We start from the raw sequence: 21,545 nt of genomic DNA, 5'->3' as shown, positions 1-21,545 counted from the left end.
TAAAGTGCCTGTCACTCCAAGAGCTTTTACTCCACTCCGACAGCCTCATTCTGATTAAAACCTTGGTCCTGCCCACTCACCCCTCCCTGACTCCTCCCCGGGGCTGGTCTCTGATTGGTTGAGGCTCCACTCCTCGTGGGGCTGTGTAGGCCACTGCGCGCAGCGCCTGCTGGGAGACAAACCTAGGCGCGAGGACAGCGCGAGCTCCTCCCCGTGGGCTCCCCTCCCCCTGCGGCGACCCCCCTCCTCCGACCGACTGGTCCCCCCCGAAACGGTGGCGGCGGTTTGTGGTCGTTGGTCCCAGGGATTTAGGACCAACATTTGAAGACCCAAAGGGGTGAGGAGGGGATGGGGACAGCGGGGTCACTGCCAAACTGCTGGTAACGGCTGAAGGTCCTGCCTCCCAGCCGCAGAAGTCCCTGTCTGACACATTGTCACGCCAAATACGCAGTGGGGACCCACGCCCCACTGCAGGCGGTGTCTGCGGAATTCGCCCTTCTCACTCCCCTGCCCCGTCTAGCATCGGGAGGGCTAGTGTCAAAGGCCCGGCTTCCCAGCCCCAGAGGGCATCTTTGACTGAAGAGCTCCTGCGGTCATCCTTTGCGCCACGTGGTTCCAGCCGTCTGGCTCCCGGTTCCCCGTGTGGTCTGGGGCTTTTGGCGGCTCCTTCCGCTCCCCAGCGCCCTGCCCTCTCTCTGCCTTATTTCCGCTCTCCCCCGCCACCTTCCGGCTGCTTCCCACCTGCTGCCCTCCATGTTCTCCTAACACTGCGTCCGTCGACCGCCACACGTCAAGGGCGCCTGGCCGTTGTCGCGCCCGCGCGTCCCTTCTAGAGACTTTGGGACGACGTCCGGGCAGTCCCGACTCCTGGGTGAGATTTGGCAATCACGTCGTTTTCACTGAGTTCTAACTGGGGATGAGCCTCGAACTTTTCTCTGCCTTTGACTCTTTCTGTTGATTCCTCAAGTGCTCTCTTGCGTGTAGGGTTTTGAAAGGCGGAAGGCTGCGGGTGTGCGGGAAAGATAACTGACCCCCTCTCCCCACGCGGTAGGTAGCTATGGACGGTAATACCCGCAGTGGTATCGTCTGTGTTTCCTAACGTCAGATAGTTTTAATTACAAACTTTTCTTTGGAGTCCTGGAAATACCACTAAACCTGGAGTCAGGAGACCCGGGATTTAATCGTGGCATTGATGTTAATTCTGAGATCCTTGGGAAGCCAGGACCAGTTAACGTGGGCACCAGTTGCCTCCTTTGTGAATTTAATGTTGAAGTTTTTTTTTAAAGCGCTCTCTTTACATTCTTGACAAATAATTTATAGCCTTTATAATATACGGTGGTGCTAATATAGGCCAGTACTGTCGAGGAATATCAGGAGGAGCTTTTTAAGACTTGGCTTCGCTTTCAGGTCTGTTCCACTTTGTGTTTGAGAATGGCGTTAGAATCAGGAAGCAGGATATGTTGAATGATATAAATAACATACCCACGCGTCGGTAGAATTTTCCTTATTTGAATAATAGGAAGATATTTTCATTTCAAGAATCACTACAATGTATAGTTGAGCATTTGGACAGACTTCCGTTCAGAGATTTTCAGAATTAAAGCTCCCTCAGCTGTAATGATTGACTTCTTTCCAGGGTACACATCTAAAAGTTTCTTCTTAAAAATTTGTTTGCACCTATATGCCGTAATAGACGTAGAGGCGACTGTTAGTGCTGCAATTGCTAAATACTAGCAGAGCCTTAGTTTCTGTTTAAGGCACTGCTTTAATTGTTAATTTTCACTTCAGAGGGTGGAGTATTGGACTTGAACATTATTGCCAAAGATTATAATACGTATCAACATCTGGAATATAAACGTGTGTATTATTTGATGTATTATGAGTTAACAATCATAAGATTATGCTGAATTTATGGACTGAAATTAAGCCTCATTTTTAATGTGGTCATTTTTGTTGTTAGGAAACAGACATGTTTTAAGTACCGTTTGTGAATACAAATCAAACAGTTGTAAAATCTGTCCAGATTTGTATGTTAATGCTGGGTTGTGTCTTATTTTATTTTACTATCTGATCGTTGGTAAAACAAAAAAAATGAGGAAAGAAAATATGTTGAAATTGTACCATTTTGAGTGAAAGCTTATAGAAGACCTTATGTAAGGAATAGCAGTATATTGAGTAGTGCATGCAAAAATTTTGGTTGTATTGTGGATATCTTTATCTTAAATTCAGAGAATTTTGTGTTCAACACAATATTTTAAAAAATTTATCGTTAATTATATAATTTAAAACAATACTGCCCTCCACAGTATTACTAAAAGTTGTGAAACACCCAGTACCAACACTTTTTATACATTATATATTTATTCTAGGAATAAAAATGTGTCCTCATTTTTTAATAAAAATAATTTAAAGTGGAATGGAATTGATCCATCTATACCCTTTTGTTTTGAAATAATGTTAAACTTCTAAATCCATACACTTTTAAGTAATCCTTCTCAGTTTCCAACCATGTGGAAAATAGTGCAGTCTGTCACTAAAATGAGTTGCCACTAAAAAACCTCCCTCCACTGACTTGGCAACCGTGGTCTCAGCATACCATAATCAATAACGATTGAACTAACAAATCAGGAATTTAATACCATGTAATTTAAGGAATGCCATAAAGATCTAATGTGCTTTCATAGCATTTTGATACCTTAAAAATTAATGTTTTCTTCACTATTGCATTCACTTTTTAAAAATTGTAGTGAAAAATTTTTACTGTAATTCATAAGATGAAGTTTTAATTTAAGTAGTTTGAATGCAGCTGACACAAATTCCTTTAGATAAATGATTAATTTTCATGTATATTTTGCTAAAAATGAGCTAGTAATATTTTATTAATATCTTTTCTATTTTGAAAGGCAGTATGAATTTGAAAATTTATATTTTTGTCAACTTATTAAGATGCTTAAAATTAATGAGGATGTAGTTAGCATTTAAAGCTAAAGGCTTGATTCAGACTGTTACTTGAATACCTATCATGTGATTGGTTACATCATTTGGCCTTCTGCTTTATAGCTTAGAAGATTTTTTTCTTTAATTTTTCTTCTAATTTTACTTTTGAAACTGAGCTGGAGAGGAATCTTTGAAAGTCCAAAATTTAGGAAAAAAGATTTATCTGTGAAAACTAGAGTTTATATGTGGGCATAACAACTTTAAATCTGACGCCCCCCCCCCTTTTTTTTCTTTTTAAGCTGTTTATGTCGTTCTCTTGCTCAGGACTCTCCTTCCTTTACCTTAGATTCCTTGGGTCAGCAAAACTAATTGACCCTAGAAGCTTCAGTTGGTATGTCAGTTTTGTTATAATGTATAGGACTGCTGTGCTTCCTTGGAATTTTGGTAATTCTCAGATTCTGGAATATTTTAGAATAAATATAAAGATATTGTATGCCTGCTTTAGATTTGATTTAAAAGGTAATTCTCAGATTCTGGAATATTTTAGAATAAATATAAAGATATTGTATGCCTGCTTTAGATTTGATTTAAAAATTTTTTTTTTAAAGATTTTATTTATTTATGCGACAGAGATAGAGACAGCCAGCGAGAGAGGGAACACAAGCAGGGGGAGGTGGGAGAGGAAGAAGCAGGCTCATAGCAGAGGAGCCTGATGTGGGGCTGGATCCCATAACGCCAGGATCACGCCCTGAGCCAAAGAGACGCTTTAACCGCCGTGCCACCCAGGCGCCCCTAGATTTGATTTTTAATTCTCTGGTTGAGGTTCTTGAATTCTGGCTTTTTTTAGAAAAGTAGTTCGTTAAATTAGATATGGTATTAAAGTTAGATATTTTTAGATTTTTGAATTAGATATGTGTATATGTTACTTTTGTTGTGGAGGCTTTAAGATAAAACACATTCCTTCCTTCCTTCCTTTTTTTTTTTTTAAATTATTTATTTATTTGAGAGAGAGAGAGCATAAGGAGGAGCAGACTCCTTGCTCAGCAGGGAGCCTGACTAGGGACCCAGATCGCAGGACCCCAGGATCATGACCTGAACCAAAGGCAGACACTTAACTGACTGAAACACCCAGGTGCCCCAAAACACATTCCTTTCTAGAGAGAGGGTGAGACAAAAAAAAAAAAAAAAAGAATATGGTGAGATTAGTGACTCCTGTATGTCTTGTACTTCTGTAATTTTAAGTTTTTAAAATTATTTTAATTTAGATTTCTTTAAATGTACTAAGTCTAGCTATTTTTCTAGTCATTGTCTGTTAAAAAGAGTGTTTAATGGGTAGACTAACCAATTTCAGCGTGACACCCTAGATAATATCTTTAAAAATACAACTTTAGAGACACAGATTGACCCAAAATATATGTCTGTAAGTAATTGCAGGGGTGGGTTGGATTGCACAAATCAGTCATTTAGAGTAAGCTATGAGTTATAGAAAAACAAAACAAAACTGTGAATTAATTAAATTCCACATTTTGGGTAAAATGGAAGCAGAAGATATATTTATCAGTTTTTATAGCAGTAAATAGATATGTAAGGTAGTATATTAAACTAGTAGCATGTTTAAAATATATAAATTTCATACTTTTCCTATTCTCCACATTGTATCAACATGATGTCTTTAGTGTAATGGGTCAGTGTGGTGTCCTGTGGGATGTTTAGGCTATTAAAGTCCCTCTGGACTAAATTATAGAAGAGAGCCAGAGGTTATAAATGTCTGAGGGTTTGAACCACAGGTCTTTTCAGTTACTAGTTTTGTGACCTTAAGCAAGGCTCTACTTTATTTGCTCTTGGTTATCTCTGTGTAAAATTGGAGGTGATCTAAGGTCCACTTGTTCTAATATTCTCTTAGTAGAAAATCTTCAATGATGGTATAATGTCAAAACCTAGAAAAACAATCTCAAATAGAGAAAGGTAGCTTTATTATTTAAAAAAAAAAAGAAGTTTCTTCACAATATCACATATACTTGTTCTTCAGATGTTGTAAATACATTTTTAAAATGAATTATCAGGACCCAAATAATATTAATGGGTACATAATCAGTCTCATCACATGGATGACAGAATGTTGACTATTTAAAAAGACAGTGTAGAATCATTACTATTAACTGTTCCAACTAGGGCAGTTTTTAGATATTTTCTGGTTATATTTGGAAAGATTGCTTTTAATTAAGCGTGAAAATAAGAAAGTTATGTCTTGGGGATGCCTGGGTGTCTCAGTTGGTTAAGTGTCCAACTCTGGATTTCAGCTCAGGTCATAATCTTGGGGCCCTGCTGGGTTTGGAGCCTGCTTAGGATTCTCTATCTCCTTCTCCCCTCCCCTACCTTTCTCCCTTTCTAAAAAAAAAAAAAAAAAAAAAAAAAGTTGTGTCTTGGAAAAGGAGGTTAAGTTAGGCCATTTTATAGATGGGACACAAGTGGATAAAAGATCAGAGGGGACGTTCAGAAGAACTTGTAGGTTGAATCTAATACGATGAAATTCAGTATGGCTTTAAAATCCAGGTACTTTGACATAGGCTAGGGAAGATTTGGATATTTTGTTGACAGTATGCTTGATTTGAACCATTAATGCCATGCAGCTATGTAGGACACCAGTGTCATCTTTCTCTGTAATTTTCGCCACTGTGCTTTTAAAGGAAAAAGAGAATAGTGAGGGAACATGAAACTGTATCATGTAAAGAGCAGTTAAAGCAGTATTTTCCAAATAATTTTATAGAAAGTTAATAGAAGTAGCAAGGAAAATTAGGGTGTCGGGTTGAAATGTTTGAGAAACAGGAGTTAAAGCTGAAAGATTTGTTTTAACTGAAAGTTCATGGATTTATTATGCTGATGTTCATTGTGATACTCTTAAGAGAGAGGTCTAGTAATTCTCAGATGTATTTAGGTATGGAACACATTTTTGAGGCCTGTTAATAGCTCCTATAGTAATATTCTAAGGAACATCATTTTAGGAAGTATTGGGTTTAAGGAACTGGTAATGTTTAGTTTGAAGAAGAGGAGAATAATTTTTCAAATGCAGTTCTATGAAAGAGGCATGTTCAGTTTGGCCAGAAGGATAATATGAGGATCTATATGTGAAAGTTACAAGGGAAGAAATTATGATCCATTATAAGGAAGAACTTTCTTAAAGAGTTAACCAAACTTAAATTGTTCTAGAGAACAGTGAGTTTCTTGAAAGAATTCAAGAATAAAACAGGTGACTTCTTTGTACCAATTTTGTAAAGGAGAGGCAAACATCAGGTGGGTGGATAGAATGAGATGATTTTTAAGGTCTCTAATAAATCTGAAATTATTTTATTAGAGTTTTTCCAAAAAGTTATTTTTTTATTGACTTTTCCCCCTCTTAATAGTTTTTTTTTTTAAATGATGCTATAGTTTTTCAAAAGAGGCATGAGTAATTGAATAGTTGTTAACAGTTGTGTTAAAAAAAACTATTGATGTGAAAAAATCTGGATTTAGGTACTGGTTTTGCAATTTATATGATTTCAGGCAAATCACATCACCTTTTGGAGATTTCAGATTATTAAATATCTAAAATGAAGGTAATCTAAAGTAGGCTTTAGGAGCCCAATATTTAGGCAGACAGGTCTCTACTGAGTGTCTCTACTGAATATCTACTCTACCAATTTGCTAGCTCTATAACTTTATCTTAGTCTCAGTTTATTTTTGAAATGGAATAGAATAATACCTCACAGGGTTATTTTAAGTAATAAATGAAATAATGTTTATAAAGTGCCTGTCATCATTCAGGGTTTATAAGGTGCTAAATAAATGAGTGCAGAAATAAACATAAAATGGATTTTCACAGGTAAGGAAAATAAAGGTAAGGTTGTAATTTGTCAAAGATCTCTTGACTAAGCACGGAACTCACCTAAGTCTATTATTTCTAATTAAATCACAATGTCCCTCCCTTTCTGTCTCATTCACTGAATGATAATCACATACCAGGGAGTGTACATGGTGGTAGAGATTTGGAAATAAAAGACTAGACCCTTCTGGATATCTGGCAGAATTTAGGGGAGGAGGAGGTAGAAGGAATTGATAGACCAACGCTCCGAGATGGGTTCTGTGATGGAAGTAAAAATAGAGGAATACCTAATTTAGCATTGAGAAGGGAGGGTCATGGGGTGGTTTTCCTAGAGGATATTAGGAATGGGAAAGGCAAGAGTGGGAAAGGACTGTGGGAACAAGCTACACAAAGGCTGGTATGTGAGAACCTGGCACATTTGACAAATTGCAAATAGCTAAGTATTGTTGTTGACATATAGGAAGAAATGATGTTGGAGAGGTAGGCTGGGCCAGATTATGAAAGGACCTTTATGACTTTTTCTTTCTTTCTTTTTAAAGATTTATTTATTTATTGCAGTGAGGGGGAGGAGCAGAGGAAGAGGGAGAGACCCAAGCAAGACTCTGCGCTGAGCGCAGCCGGATGCTGCGCTTGATCTCAAGTCCCTGAGATCAGACCTGAGTTGAAACCAAAAGTCGGAGCTTAGCTGACTGTGCCACCCAGGCGCCCCTATGGCTTTTTAAAGAATTTAGATTTTATACTGAAGGAAGAGTGTTTCCCCCTGAAAAGGCTTCTTGCTTTTAATACAAGTAGCACATGTTCTTGACAGTCACAGAGAAGTGAGATGTTAGGGTACTTTGACTCCTCATTCCTACTTACCAATGATAATTACTGTTAAAGTTTCTTGTAAATTTTTCTAAAATTTTTTCACGCTTCTACAAATGTGAATGTATATGTGAATGTCTTTAAACAAAACATTCAGTTGGTAAACCCGTAAGCATCTTGTTCTCCAACATACTTTTCCTCATATATTTCTTGAGTATTTTTCCATATCAGTACATATAAATTTGACATTCTCGAACAGTTACATAATATTCCATTATGTAGTTATACTATAATTTTTGAATACTTTATTTGTAGACAACTAGCTATTTTCTAGATTTTTGTTTTGGTTTTTTTAAGATTTTATTTACTTGAGAGGGAGGGAACAAGAGCGAGAGAGTGCACAGAGGAAGACAGAGAAGCAGACTCCACGCTGAGCAGAGAGCCCACAGCAGGGCTTGATCTTAGGACCCTGAGCAGAAGGCAGACATTTAACTGACTGAGCCACGCAGGGGCCCCTCCAGATTTTTGCTTTTACGTACATTGTTTCATTCCACACGCTTGTGCATATATTTTTGCGTACATGTGCAACTATATGTGTAGGTTAATTTTTTAGTAATTACTAAGTTTATAAATATTTTAGATTTTGATAAATATTGCCAAATTTCCCTCTAAAAAGATAATTCCAATTAAATATATGCCTTTTAGCAGTGTATGAAGTCCTGGTAAGGATTTTTCTGAATTTTCTGTTAGACTTTTTATCCAACAAATGATTATTGAGTACCTACTGTATACCAAACACTGCAGTGGATAACAGGGAAAGTGTTCAAGGCAGATGGGATCTCTGCCCTTAAGCAGCCCAGAGTTAAAACCATAAAAAGTCTGTAGGTGTTTTGTTTGGTCTGTATAGTTTTTGTACTGCTTTCAGTTTTTTGTTTGGTTTGTTTTGGTTTTTTTGACTATGCAATACCCTGTTTTTAAGGAACTATGAATCACTTATAGAGAAGCTCTTGAAAATGTAGGCTTAAATCAGAAGGCACCTAACTGGATGATGATGATATTACTCATATCCTGGATTATAAATTCTTTTAAGGCAGCATCTATTGCTTCAACTCTGTACTAAATTTTGGAAGGACTGGTAAAAACCACATGGTCCAGCAGTGCACCCTTTGCTTGCATCTCTACAGCATGTTTAGCCCATGTTTGAATACTTTCACTTGGCAGGAAGTTACCTTCTGTGGCAGTCCTTTCTCACTTAGTACAGTTCTGTCTGCATAATAGAAAGTTATATTAAGGCATACTCTCTATCCCCAGCACCAAACACCCATGATTGTAGTTCTACCTCTCAGGGTCATCAGTATAAATGAAAGTCCAGTAAAGTGACTCAGACATAGAAAACATTTAATAAATGTGTAGAGAATTGAACTGAATTGTGAGAGTTTCTCATTAAGTTTTGAATTGGAATTTAGAACTAATATATACCCAGGACTAAGTTTGAACATGCTTTTCTACCAGATTACTTTTTAGTCATGCTCTTTTAAAGCCTGTGAGTATCTGCACATGTAAATGAAGTGACATGTATGTAGCTTTGCAATATTTTACTTTATTTTTTATTAAAGTGTAACATAGTGTTATGTTAGTTTCAGGTGTACAATATAGTGATTCAACAATTCTGTACATTTTCAGTGCTTATCTAACTAAGTGTACTCTTGATTCCCTTTATCTGTATCACCTACCACCCCACCCACCTCCCTTCTGGCAGCCACCAGATTCTCTGTATTTAAGGGTTTGTTTTGAGGATTTTGGGGGGGTGTCTCTGTTTTGTCTGTTGTTTGTGCATTTGGTTTTATTTCTTAAATTCCACATATGAGTGAAATCTTAAGGTATTAGTCTTTCTCTGACTTACTTTGCTTAGCATAGTACCTTCTAGGTTCATCCGTGTTGTTGCAAATGGCACAATTTCATTCTTTTTTATGACTGAGTGATGTTCCAGTGTATGGAATATACCACATCTTCTTTATCCATTCATTTATCAATAGACACTTAGGTTGTTTTCATTTCTTGGTTATTGTAGATAATGCTGCAGTGAACATAGGGGCACATGTATCTTTTTAAACGAATGTTCTTGTATTCTTTGGGTAAATACCCAGTAGTGGAATTACTGAATCATATGGTAATTCTGTTTTTAATTTTTTGAGGAACCTCCATACTGTTTTCCATGGTGGCTGTACCAAATTGCATTCCCACCAGTTTTGCTGTTTAGTAGGTAAAAGCAGCTCTTTGGGTCTCAAATTTTAAAAATTGTGATTTCACATAAAAATCTGCAGATTTCTGGCTTCCCTCCTGAAAAAATTGGAAAATTTGGCATAACTGGGCAAAGTGGATTTGATCATGGTAACAATTTACTAGAATTGGGTAGTCAGTGCCCTTTTCAGATGGTGCTTAGCACTTCTTAGAGTCTTATCCTTGGCCTTTCTGTTCATTTAACTTTTCTTCCCAGGGCCTTGTAGGCATTTGAGTTGGTCATTTAGTGGATACAAAAGCTTAACATGTCCAAAACTGAACTCTGATCCTACCCGTAAAATCTGTTCTAACTCTGTCTTCCTCATCTCTCTGCTTCTCATTGCTCAAGCCAGTACTTGGGTGTTATCCTTGACTTCTTTGTTTATCTCACAATCCATATCCAGTCTGTCAGTGAATTCTGTTGGATATATTTTCAAAATATATCTCGTATCAGAGACTACTTCCTTTCTTCTTTCCCCCGTCACTAACCTCTCTGGTCCATGTTGCCATTATCTGTCACCTGAGTTTTAGTCATAGTCTTCTCATTGGTCTCCCTGCTTCTACTTCTGCTCTCCTTTTTTGTTATTGTTGTTAAAGATTTGGTTTTTAAGTAAACTCTGCGCTCAGTGTGGGGCTTGAACTCACAACCTGAGATTAAGAGTTGCATGCTGTATCAACTGAGCCAGCCAGGCACCTGACCTCTTTTGACTTTTCAAAACAATAACCAAAGGATCCTTTTAAAAGGAAAGATCTATTACTCCTGTGTTCAGGAACCTACAGTGGCTCCTCATTTACTCAGAATAAAAGCTAAAGCCCTTTGTGACCTGACTTACAAGGTCAGTGTTATGCAGCTTGTTACCTCTCTGACTTCATTTCCTACTGTTCCCCCCTCCCCCCGCTTTACCATACCAGCCCCCTTGGTGTACCTTTTGTGTGCCATGCACACTTCTACCTTGTACCTTTGTCTTCGTTTTTCTGTTTGTGTGGAATGCTCTTCTAATTAGTTGCATGGATAGGCTTTTAATTCTTTCCTCCAATGTTATCCTCTCACTGAGGTCAGCAGTAGTTATTCTATTTAAATTTTACCCTGTCTTCTGTCAGTTCCTTCCATGTGTCCTATCCCTGTCTCCCCTTCCCCCACACTACTACCTTTTAACATATATTACTTCCTTATTACTTTTACTGTCATTTGTTTTCTGCCACTGGCGAACAAGCTATGCCAGGGAGGAATTTTGGTCTTTTATTTACTGATGTATCCCAGACATAAGGAGTAGTACCCACATACAGTTGGTGCTCAACAGACATTTGTTGAACAAGTGAATGAATCTGAGTTTGCAATTCCTGTCTGCAGTTTGTGCCTTACTTATTAATTTATTAGACAATAATACTTTATTAGAAGTTAGTTTTATTTACTGTTGTATCTTAATTAGATAGTAAATACATATATAGTGTTTATATGCAAAATACTGTTTTAAGCCCTTTATGTTTAATCCTGATAACAACCCTGTGAGGTAGAAATTATTATTATCAATTTTTGGGGGACAAGTAAACTGAAGCCCAAAGTCAGAGCTAGTAAGGGGGAAAACCAGGATTTGCATTTAAGCAATTATTTAGGTACTTGAATTTGCTCTTAATTATGCTTAATTATGCTGCTCTTCTTTATTTTAAATTAGCCTTAAATGTGTGTGTGTTGCAGATCATTTTTCCCTGTTTATAGTTTTCAGACTTGATTTTGTTTTTTTTGTCTTCCAAATAATAGTTAATATTTATGTAGTAAAAATAATATAGTAATATTTTCCTTTGAGGCTTTCTTGTTTATTTTTTAGAAGGGCCTTCTTGATCTTAAGATTAAACCATAAAAGTACTCATTTTTTCCCCTTAGTTTTGATTTGTAGTCAAAGCTTAAGATGATCAGATACATATTTTATATCACCTTGATAGCATCATGGAGATTTTGTTTGAAGGGCGTAAGACTAAAACCTGGAACAACAGTTAGGAACCTAGTACTAATTCCAGTAAGAAGTAATTGAGAACAGGCTGGGGGGATGGACAAGGAGGAGATTGATTTCAAGATGTATTCTGAGGTAAAATATGCAGATCTTTTTTTTTTTTTTTTTAAAGATTTTATTTATTTATTCGACAGAGATAGAGACAGCCAGCGAGAGAGGGAACACAAGCAGGGGGAGTGGGAGAGGAAGAGGCAGGCTCACAGCAGAGGAGCCTGACGTGGGGCTCGATCCCATAACGCTGGGATCACGCCCTGAGCCGAAGGCAGACGCTTAACCGCTGTGCCACCCAGGCGCCCCAAATATGCAGATCTTTGTGACGGATTAGCTGTGAATCAAAAGAATACTGCATTAGCTCAGAGTTTCTGCTTGTGAAAGTGTGGAGGAGAAAGGAATATGTTTGTTGTGGTATATTTATTGGTTGAATGGATGAACTGATGGAGATGTAAAACAGGAAGGAACATAAACAGGTTTGGAAGATACAGTGATACTCAGTTTTGGATATGTTGAATTTAGGATGCCTATTGAATATCTAATTTTCTTTCCTTTTTTTTTTTTTTAAGAGAGAACACTAGTAGGGGTGGGGGAGGGGCAGGGGGGAAAGAGGAGCCCAAGCAGACTCCTTGATGAGCATGGAACCTTATGTGGGGCTCTGTCTCAGGACCCTGAGATCATGACCTGAGCCAAAATCGAGACCCTTAACCGACTGAGCCACCCAGGTGCCCCAAATATCTCATTTTCAATACATTCATTAGGCAGTTTGATAAATAAATCTTATCTTCATAAAGAAAACTGGGCTACTAAATTTAAGAAAATGAGGTAGATGGCAAGTAGCAACTATATGGATCTAGAAGCTACTTTCCTGCCTTGTTTTCTTCAGAATTACTCCACTGAATACAATATAATAGTTTGGGAAGCACTTTAAAGACTGTGAAAATGCTGTATGTGTGTGATGTAAGTGATAAGAATGTGTTTGTAGCTATATTCATCACTCAGAAAACTAGGAGGGACTGTAAAGGTCACCTGACTTAGGTATATTAATTTATAAGTTCTGAATATTCCACTTGCATAAAAGTCAATTTGGATACTTTTTTTTTTTTTTTGAGGGACTTTTAAGGTAAAGTTGTGGCAAAAGGGCATTTTCTTGACAGGAGGGGATTTTTGAGATCAGGCAGACCTGGGATTGAATTTTGTCTGTGCTACTTTCTAGCTCTGTGATCTTGGATAATTTGTCTTTCTTAGCCTCAGTTTTTCATCTGTGGAAATAATAGTTTTCTTTTAGCAAGTTTGAGACTCCCTTTTGTAGTTGTAGAGACTAGAGATAATGTGTAGGAGTTTTCTGGCATTTAGAGTAGGCTACTAAATAAACTGAACCTCTTCTGATGGTTATTTTTAGCCTCTTTCTATCCAGTGTCATACTTTTGTTGTGAAATCAGTTACCGTAAAGATAAATATCTGGATTCTAAGCTATAGTTGTTTGTAGATATTTAATGATTGTAAAGAGTCCAATATATGCATAAAAATTAGTATTTGTGTTCACGTCTGAAAAATGATTCCTAAAGGTTTTTAACAACAGTTAATATAAAAGCTATGAGATAGGCAGTGTATTATCTGCATATCTTTAAAGATGAGGAAATTAGGATGCAGAAGGGCTGAGTAACTTACTCAAAATTATAGCTAGTGCGTGAAAAAGGATTAGAATCTAGGCAGTCTGGCTTCAGAGTTCATAGCAGAGCCTGTGCTATGCTAAGTATGAGTGAGTAAAACTGTAGTGACAGTTTCACTTATTCTAAAGGAGTGATTCTTTGGCTATGTCTTCTCCATTCCCACTGTCTCTCCACTGTAGAGATGCTAATGCTCTTCACTAGGTTTGTGTCTGCCACATCACAAACCCCACACCCCAATCTTTGAGAAAACGCAAGATGATTCTGAAAAAAGCAAAAACAAAAGCAGTGTGGGTACATGAAAAGTTAAGATGTGCTGCCCTCTAGTATTTATCAAAACTAACCTTTAATTAAGCCTCAGGTAATTCTAACAAGACTTTTACATCATTGCCCCATTTAATCCTAACAGCAGCTTTGTGATAACTTGTATAGGTCTTCTCATTTTATAGTGAGTAAAGAGACAATAAGCTGACCAAGTTTGCACAGCTGGAAAGTGGCAGAGCTAAGTCAAATTGAGGTGCTCTGGCTGAAAATTTCATACTTTTTAAAATGCTGTGCTACAATGACTTGGTTTCCATTTATTATTAGGAAAGTTCTGTTGAAAGTCAAAATGGCTTGCTCAGTGCATTTCCCAGACTGCGGATTTTAAATTTTTTTAAAAAGAATTTTTTTTTAAAGATTTTATTTATTAGTCAGAGAGAGAGTACAAGCAGGGGGAAGCAGCAGGCAGAGGGAGAAGCAGGCTCCCTGCTGAGCAAGGAGCCCGATGTGGGACTCCATCCCTGGACTCTGGGATCATGACCTGAGCTGAAGGCAGGCGCTTAACCAACTGAGCTACCCAAGTGTCCTGGATTTTAATTTTTTTAAAAAAATTTTATTTATTTATTTGACAGAGAGAGCATAAGCAGGGAGAGCAGCAGGCAAAGGGAGAGGGAGAACCAGACTTCCTGCTGAGCAGGGAGCTTGACGCAAGGCTCGATCCCAGGACTCTGGGATCATGACCTGAGCCGAAGGCAAATGCTTAACCGACCGAGCCACCCAGGCACCACTGTGGATTTTAATTTTTGTATTTGTTCATGATAACACCAAATGAGAAAAACATAAAATTAAGAAACAGAATAAATCATAGTATTAATCTTTAGGATCAATGTGATTTTTCCACCAACCTAAGGATATGATAATAAAGTTCATTTAAAAAAATTAAAAACACATTTTTATATACAGTGGTCAGCATAGATCTCAGGTTCTCCCTAACTCCTGCTTAGTCATTGATATAATTTTCCTTTTTTTTTTTTTTTTTAAAGATTTATTTATTTGAGAGAGAGAGAGAGTGGGAGAACATGAGCCAGAGGGGCAGGGGAAGAGGGAGAGAGAATCTCAAGCAGACTTTGCACTGAGCATGGAGCTGGACACAGGGCTCAATCTCACAACCCTGAGATCACGATGGGAGCTGAAACTAAGAGTCAGATGCTTAACCAGCTGTGCCACTGATGAGCCTGTGATGTAATTTTCTTAAGTTGCTATGAGTTGGAAATCACAGTAGTTCCTGTTTTTGCTCAGTGGAAGTGGTTTTGATCCCTGCTTTCTCTAGTAGCTTCTAGGAACAGGGGCTGGTTTGAAGTGCTATTCACTTACTCCAAGCATCTGTTCCATTTCTGATAACTGGTGGAGCTCTTAAAGATTGCTGGCAACATGAGCCATATTGGCATTAGGCTACATTTATCTGAAAAGTGTAAGGCGTAGTAAAATCCAGTTGGCCTATCTGATAAAATCATTTAAACCTTGTGCTCTGTAGATCAGCAGTGATCATATATTCATTGATGGCAGTATATTTATTTTGTTACATCTGCTTTTTTCTTTGCTAACTCCTTTTGTGTTTTTTTTTTTTTAATTTTTTGTTTTTTTAACTTTTGCCTCCCTTTCTTATAGCTTAGGCTTTCTAAAGGTACTGCTTAATTGATCAGTGACATTAAATGAAGTTTCCAGCGTCCATTGCGGAGCAGAACTTTGTGGGCAGGACTGCAGTGGTCACCAAATGTAGAGGCCACAACTGTTTTTTGGTTTCTTGAAACCCTAAGAAATCCTTCATAGATCTCTGGTGCTTTGTGTCATAACACTTTTTTGAATTTTGTTTTAGGAACTGCAGCCATGAATGAAGAAAACATAGATGGAATGAATGGATGCAGTAAAGTCAGAACTGGTACTCAGAATGAAGCAGCATTACTTGCTTTGATGGAAAAGACTGGTTACAACATGGTTCAAGAAAATGGGCAAAGGAAATTTGGTGGTCCTCCTCCAGGTGTGCATTTATTTATGTTCAAAAATATTGAATCTTTAATGTACATTAGGTATATATATCTACAAGTATCCCAAACAATAGTTCTTTTTTTAAAATTTTTTATTATGTTATGTTAGTCACCATACAGTACATCCTTAGTTTTTGATGTAGTGTTCCATGATGCATTGTTTCCGTATAATACCCAGTGCTCCCTACAATATGTGCCCTCCTTAATACCCATCACTGGACTATCCCAATCCCCCACCTGCCTCCCCTCTGAAGCCTCCAAACAATAGTTCTTTCCTTAAAACTACTTTAAGACCTTAGCAATCGTTTTTACTGTTGTGAGGGAAAAGAGGTAGATTATATATGTTATGCATGTTTGACCCTTACCTTTTTTTCAACTCTGTTCTTGGTTTAAGAAATAGTTGAGAAGGAAGTTGGGTTGTTTTTTTATTTTTTTGTGTGGTTTTTTTTTTCCTCTCAATTTTTAAATTAAATTTTAGTTAGCGTATAGTGTAATTTTGGTTTCAGGAGCAGAATTTAGTGATTCATCACTTATATATAATACCCAGTGTTCAATGCAGCAAGTGCTGTCCTTAATACCTATCACCTCTTTAGCCCCCCCCTTACCCTCCATTGTCCTATTCCCCCCCCGCCAGCAATCCTCAGTTTATTCTCTGTAGTTAATAGTCTCTTATGTTTTGTTTCCCTCTCTTTTTATTCCCTTCCCCTATGTTCATCTGTTTTGTTTCTTAAATTCCACATATAAGTGGAATCATATGGTATTTGTCTTTTTCTGACAGACTTATTTCACTTAGCATAATACATTCTATCTCCATCCATGTTGTTGCAAATGGCAAGATTTCATTCTTTTATTCCATTGTATATATACACCACATCTTCTTTATTCATTCATCAGTTGATGGATGTTTGGGCTCTTTCCATAATTTGGCTATTGTTGATAATGCTGCAATAAACATTGGGGTGTATGTGATGTGCCCCTTCAAATCAGTATTTTTGTATCCTTTGGGTAAATACCTAGTAGTGCGATTGCTGGGTCGTACGTTAGTCCTATTTTTAACTTTTTGAGAAACCTCCTAACTATTTCCCAGAGTGGCTGTACCAGTTTGCATTCCCACCAACAGTATAAGAGGGTTCCCCTTTCTTGGCAACTTCACCAACATTTGTTGTTTCTTGTGTTGTTAGTTTCAACCATTCTGACAGGTGTGAAGTGGTATTTCATTGTAGTTTTGATTTGTATTTTCCTGATGATTAGTGTTGTTGAGCAGCTATTCATGTCTGTTAGCCACTTGGATGTCTTCTTTGGAAAAATGTCTATTCATGTCTTCTGCCCATTTCTTAACTGGATTATTTGTTTATTTTGGGTGTTGAGTTTAGTAAGTTTTTTATAGATTTTGGCTATTAATCCTTTATTAGATATGTCATTTAAAAATCTTCTCCCATCCTGTAGTGTGACTTTAGTTTTGTTGATTGTTTCCTTCACTGTGCAGAAGCTTTTTATCTTGATGAAGTCCCAATAGTTCATTTTTGCTTTTGTTTTCCTTGCCTCTGGAGATGTGTCTAGGAAGAAGTTGCTACAGCTGGGGTGCTTGAGTTGCTCAGTTGGTTAGACATCTGACTCTTGATTTCAGCTCAGGTCATGATATCAGAGTCATGAGATCTAGCCCCACGTCGGGCTCCATGCTCAGTGCGGAGTCTGCTTGAGATTCTTTCTTCCTCTCACTCTAAACAAATAAATAAAATCTTAAAAAAAAAGAAGTTGCTATGGTTGAGGTCAAAGAGATTGCTACCTGTGTTCACTTAGGATTTTGATGTTTTCCTGTCTCATACTTAGGTCTTCCATACATTTTAAATTTATTTTTGTGTGTGGTATAAGAAAGTGGTTCAGTTTCATTCTTCTGAATGTTGTTGTCCAGTTTTCCCAACACCATTTATTGAAGAGACTGTCTTTTTTTCCATTGGTTGTTCTTTCCTGCTTTGTCAAAGATTAGTTGACCATATAGTTGTGGGTCCATTTCTGGGTTTTCTGCTCTGTTCCATTGATCTATGTGTTCATTTTTGTGCCAGTACCATACTGTCTTGATGATTACAGCTTTGTAATATAGCTCAAAGTCCAGAATTGTGATACCTCCAGATTTGTTTTTCTTTTTCTTTTTCGAGATTGCTTTGGCTATTTGGGGTCTTTTGTGGTTCCATACAAATTTGAGGATTGTTTGTTCATTGAAAAATGCCGGTGGATGGGGTGCCTTAGTGAGTCAGTTGGTTAAGTGTCTGCCTTCGGCTCTGGTCATGATCCCAGAGCCCCAGGATCGAGCCCCATGTCAGTCTCCCTGCTCAGTGGGGAGTCTGCTTCTCTCTCTGACCCTCCCCCCTCTCGTGCTTGCTCTCTTTTTCTCTCAAATAAATAAATAAAATCTTTTTTTTTTAAAAAGAAAAATGTTGGTGGTATTTTGATAGGGATTGCATTAAAAGTATAGACTGCTTCAGGTAGTATAGACATTTTAACATTATCTGTTCTTCCAATCCATGAGCATGGAATGTTTCTCCATTTCTTTCTGTCCTCCTCATTTTCTTTCATGAGCATTCTATAGATTTCAGAGTATAGATCTTTTACCTCTTTGGTTATGTTTATTCCTAGTTATCTTACAGTTTTTGGTACAGTTGTCAATGAGATCAATTCCTTGATTTCTCTTTTTGCTTCTTCCTTATCGGTGTATAGAAGAAATGCAACAGATTTCTGTACATTGATTTTGTACTTGTGACTTTGTTGACTTTGTGTATCAGTTCTAGCAATTTTTGGTGAAGTCTTTCAGGTTTTCTAGTTGGGTTTATAAAGAAGTCAGTATTGAGCCACTGGGGAAAAGAGTGCTTTAGCTATTAAAGGAGAGGTCGTTTTTTGGAGGAATTTGGAAGAGCAGTGAGTAGAGGAGTGGTATTTATACTAGAAAGCAAACCAGATGGAAACAGCTATATAAATATGATGTTTTGCCTTTCTACTAGTAGCCAGTGTAATTTATTTGCTCAGAACCCTCCAATTAGCTTTCTATTAGACTTAAAATCTTGGCCTCTAGCCACATGGATGGTGGCACTGACTACCACTTTAATACTACCTCAAGCATGCATTAGCTGTACAGGCCTGTGTGCTGTATGTGTACTAACATGTAAAACTCTTGCTCTTTCTTAATGATGTATTTTGAAGATTTATTCCCTCATTTTTTTCATGTCTCTGCTTAAACCTCATATGCTCAGAGAAGGTTTAACTGACTACCGAGAATATCAACTCTTCTGTGGCTTTATTTTTCTTCATAGCACTTATCATTGTCTCTTTTCTCTATTGAATATAAGCCTTATGAGGAAAGGGCCTTTATTTTGTTCACTGTTGTGTCCTCAGCATCTAGAATAGTGTATAACACATAGAAGGCACAGTAAATTTGTGGAATGAATGAATCGTTGAATAATGCATATAAATATCTTACTAGAATTTGTTTATTTTTGTCTTTCAGGTTGGGAAGGTCCACCTCCTCCTAGAGGCTGTGAAGTTTTTGTAGGAAAAATACCTCGTGACATGTATGAAGATGAGTTAGTTCCTGTATTTGAAAGAGCTGGAAAGATATATGAATTTCGACTTATGATGGAATTTAGTGGTGAAAATCGAGGGTATGCTTTTGTGATGTACACTACAAAAGAAGAGGCCCAATTAGCCATCAGAATTCTTAATAATTATGAGATTCGACCAGGGAAGTTTATTGGTGTGTGTGTAAGCTTGGATAACTGCAGATTATTTATTGGAGCTATTCCTAAGGAAAAGAAGAAAGAAGAAATTTTGGATGAAATGAAGAAAGTTACAGAAGGAGTTGTAGATGTCATTGTTTATCCAAGTGCAACTGATAAGACCAAAAATCGTGGTTTTGCATTTGTTGAATATGAATCTCACAGAGCTGCTGCTATGGCTAGGAGAAAACTAATTCCAGGTAAACTTAACCTTTTAAAGTTTATTTTTTCATATTAACCTTATTTTAAATATGTAAAAATGATAGCACCTCATAGAACAATATTTTGAAAATATGTAATGCCCTTAGGTATAGAGATTTTTTGAGTAAGGAAGTAAAATAAAGGGTTCTGAAAAGATAAGAAGTTGTTCCTATAAAATGAGTCATTATCTGTAATATACTAATTTTTACTGAATATATATGCTTTTATTGTGTTAATTGTTGTTTGATAAAAATCCAAAAGACAGTAGATAATTCTTCTGATTTTTTATTTTTTTTAAGATCTAACCCATTCCAGAGAGAGAGAGAGAGAGACAGCATGAGCAGGGGGAGAGGGAGGGAGAGTGGCAGAGGGAGAAGGAGAAGCAGGCTCCCAAACAAGTAGGGAGCCCAATGCAGGGCTCCATCCCAGGACCCTGAGGTCCTGACCTGAGCCAAAGGCAGATGCTTAACCAACTGAGCCTCCCAGCCTCCCTGATAGACGTCTGTTTTTGAAATGTATTTGCTCTGTTGACTCTTGAATTCCACCATAAGTTCTGGATGGGTTTGCCCTAGTAAAAACTCTCATGGACGTTTTCATGTGAGAAACTAATGTTTTAACCAAATATACTATACTGGTAGGTATTTGAGTTCCTGCTTTTATGGAGAAAGTTTTATTGATAGTTTTTGACTTTTAGTTGATTTAATTGTCTTCTTTAATTTATTTTTTTTACAGGTACATTCCAACTATGGGGCCATACCATTCAGGTAGATTGGGCTGACCCAGAGAAAGAGGTTGACGAGGAAACCATGCAGAGAGTTAAAGTTCTCTATGTAAGAAATTTAATGATATCAACTACAGAGGAAACTATTAAAGCAGAATTCAACAAATTCAAACCTGGTGCAGTTGAACGAGTAAAGAAACTTAGAGATTATGCTTTTGTTCACTTTTTCAACCGAGAAGATGCAGTGGCTGCTATGTCTGTTATGAATGGAAAATGCATTGATGGAGCAAGTATTGAGGTAACACTGGCAAAACCAGTAAATAAAGAAAACACTTGGAGGCAGCATCTTAATGGTCAGATTAGCCCTAATTCTGAAAACCTGATTGTATTTGCTAACAAAGAAGAGAGCCACCCAAAAACTCTAGGCAAACCACCAACTCTTCCAGCTCGTCTCAATGGTCAGCATAGCCCAAGCCCCCCTGAAATTGAAAGATGCACTTATCCATTTTTTCCTGGAACAAAGCTTACTCCAATTAGTATGTATTCTTTAAAATCTAATCATTTCAATTCTGCAGTAATGCATTTGGATTATTACTGCAACAAAAATAATTGGGCACCACCAGAATATTATTTATATTCAACAACAAGTCAAGATGGGAAAGTACTCTTGGTGTATAAAATTGTTATTCCTGCTATTGCAAATGGATCGCAGAGTTACTTTATGCCAGACAAACTCTGTACTACGTTAGAAGATGCGAAGGAACTGGCAGCCCAGTTTACATTACTTCATTTGGGTAAGTTTAAAAATACTTCAAATAATAATTGTAAAATATGAAACTAGGAAACACTATTATTATAAATTATTTTGAATTCATGGTATTTAAAATAAATTTTAACTCAATTTTATGAATTCATGGTATATTTTGTTGAGACTTTTCTCCTTTATAATCTTTCTATGTTTAACTTTTTAAACATTTCTTTGGGTAAAATTCGGTTTTGA

At 37.3% G+C, this 21,545-nt stretch overlaps 1 protein-coding gene across 4 annotated transcripts in view; it reads left to right on the top strand.

Moving 5' to 3' along the window:
* Window positions 1-272: 272 nt before the first annotated feature.
* The window catches only part of RBM46 (RNA binding motif protein 46), a 51,100-nt gene continuing 29,827 nt past the window's right edge, over window positions 273-21,545 (top strand). For 3 of the 4 annotated variants that reach the window (XM_034661487.1, XM_034661485.1, XM_034661484.1), the window contains exons 1-4: window positions 273-871; window positions 15,688-15,849; window positions 19,356-19,823; window positions 20,557-21,339. In XM_034661487.1, coding sequence (XP_034517378.1) covers window positions 15,699-15,849; window positions 19,356-19,823; window positions 20,557-21,339 — 1,402 coding nt within the window. In that variant the 5' untranslated portion in view covers window positions 273-871; window positions 15,688-15,698. The remainder of the gene's footprint in view (window positions 872-15,687; window positions 15,850-19,355; window positions 19,824-20,556; window positions 21,340-21,545) is intronic. The other variant, XM_019809709.2, reaches the window with a different exon arrangement.

Source organism: Ailuropoda melanoleuca, chromosome 5 (genome assembly GCF_002007445.2).
Source record: "Ailuropoda melanoleuca isolate Jingjing chromosome 5, ASM200744v2, whole genome shotgun sequence".
NCBI lineage: Eukaryota > Metazoa > Chordata > Mammalia > Carnivora > Ursidae > Ailuropoda > Ailuropoda melanoleuca.
Note: the sequence above shows the minus strand (reverse complement) of the source record. Positions and strands in the feature narration are given on the sequence as shown.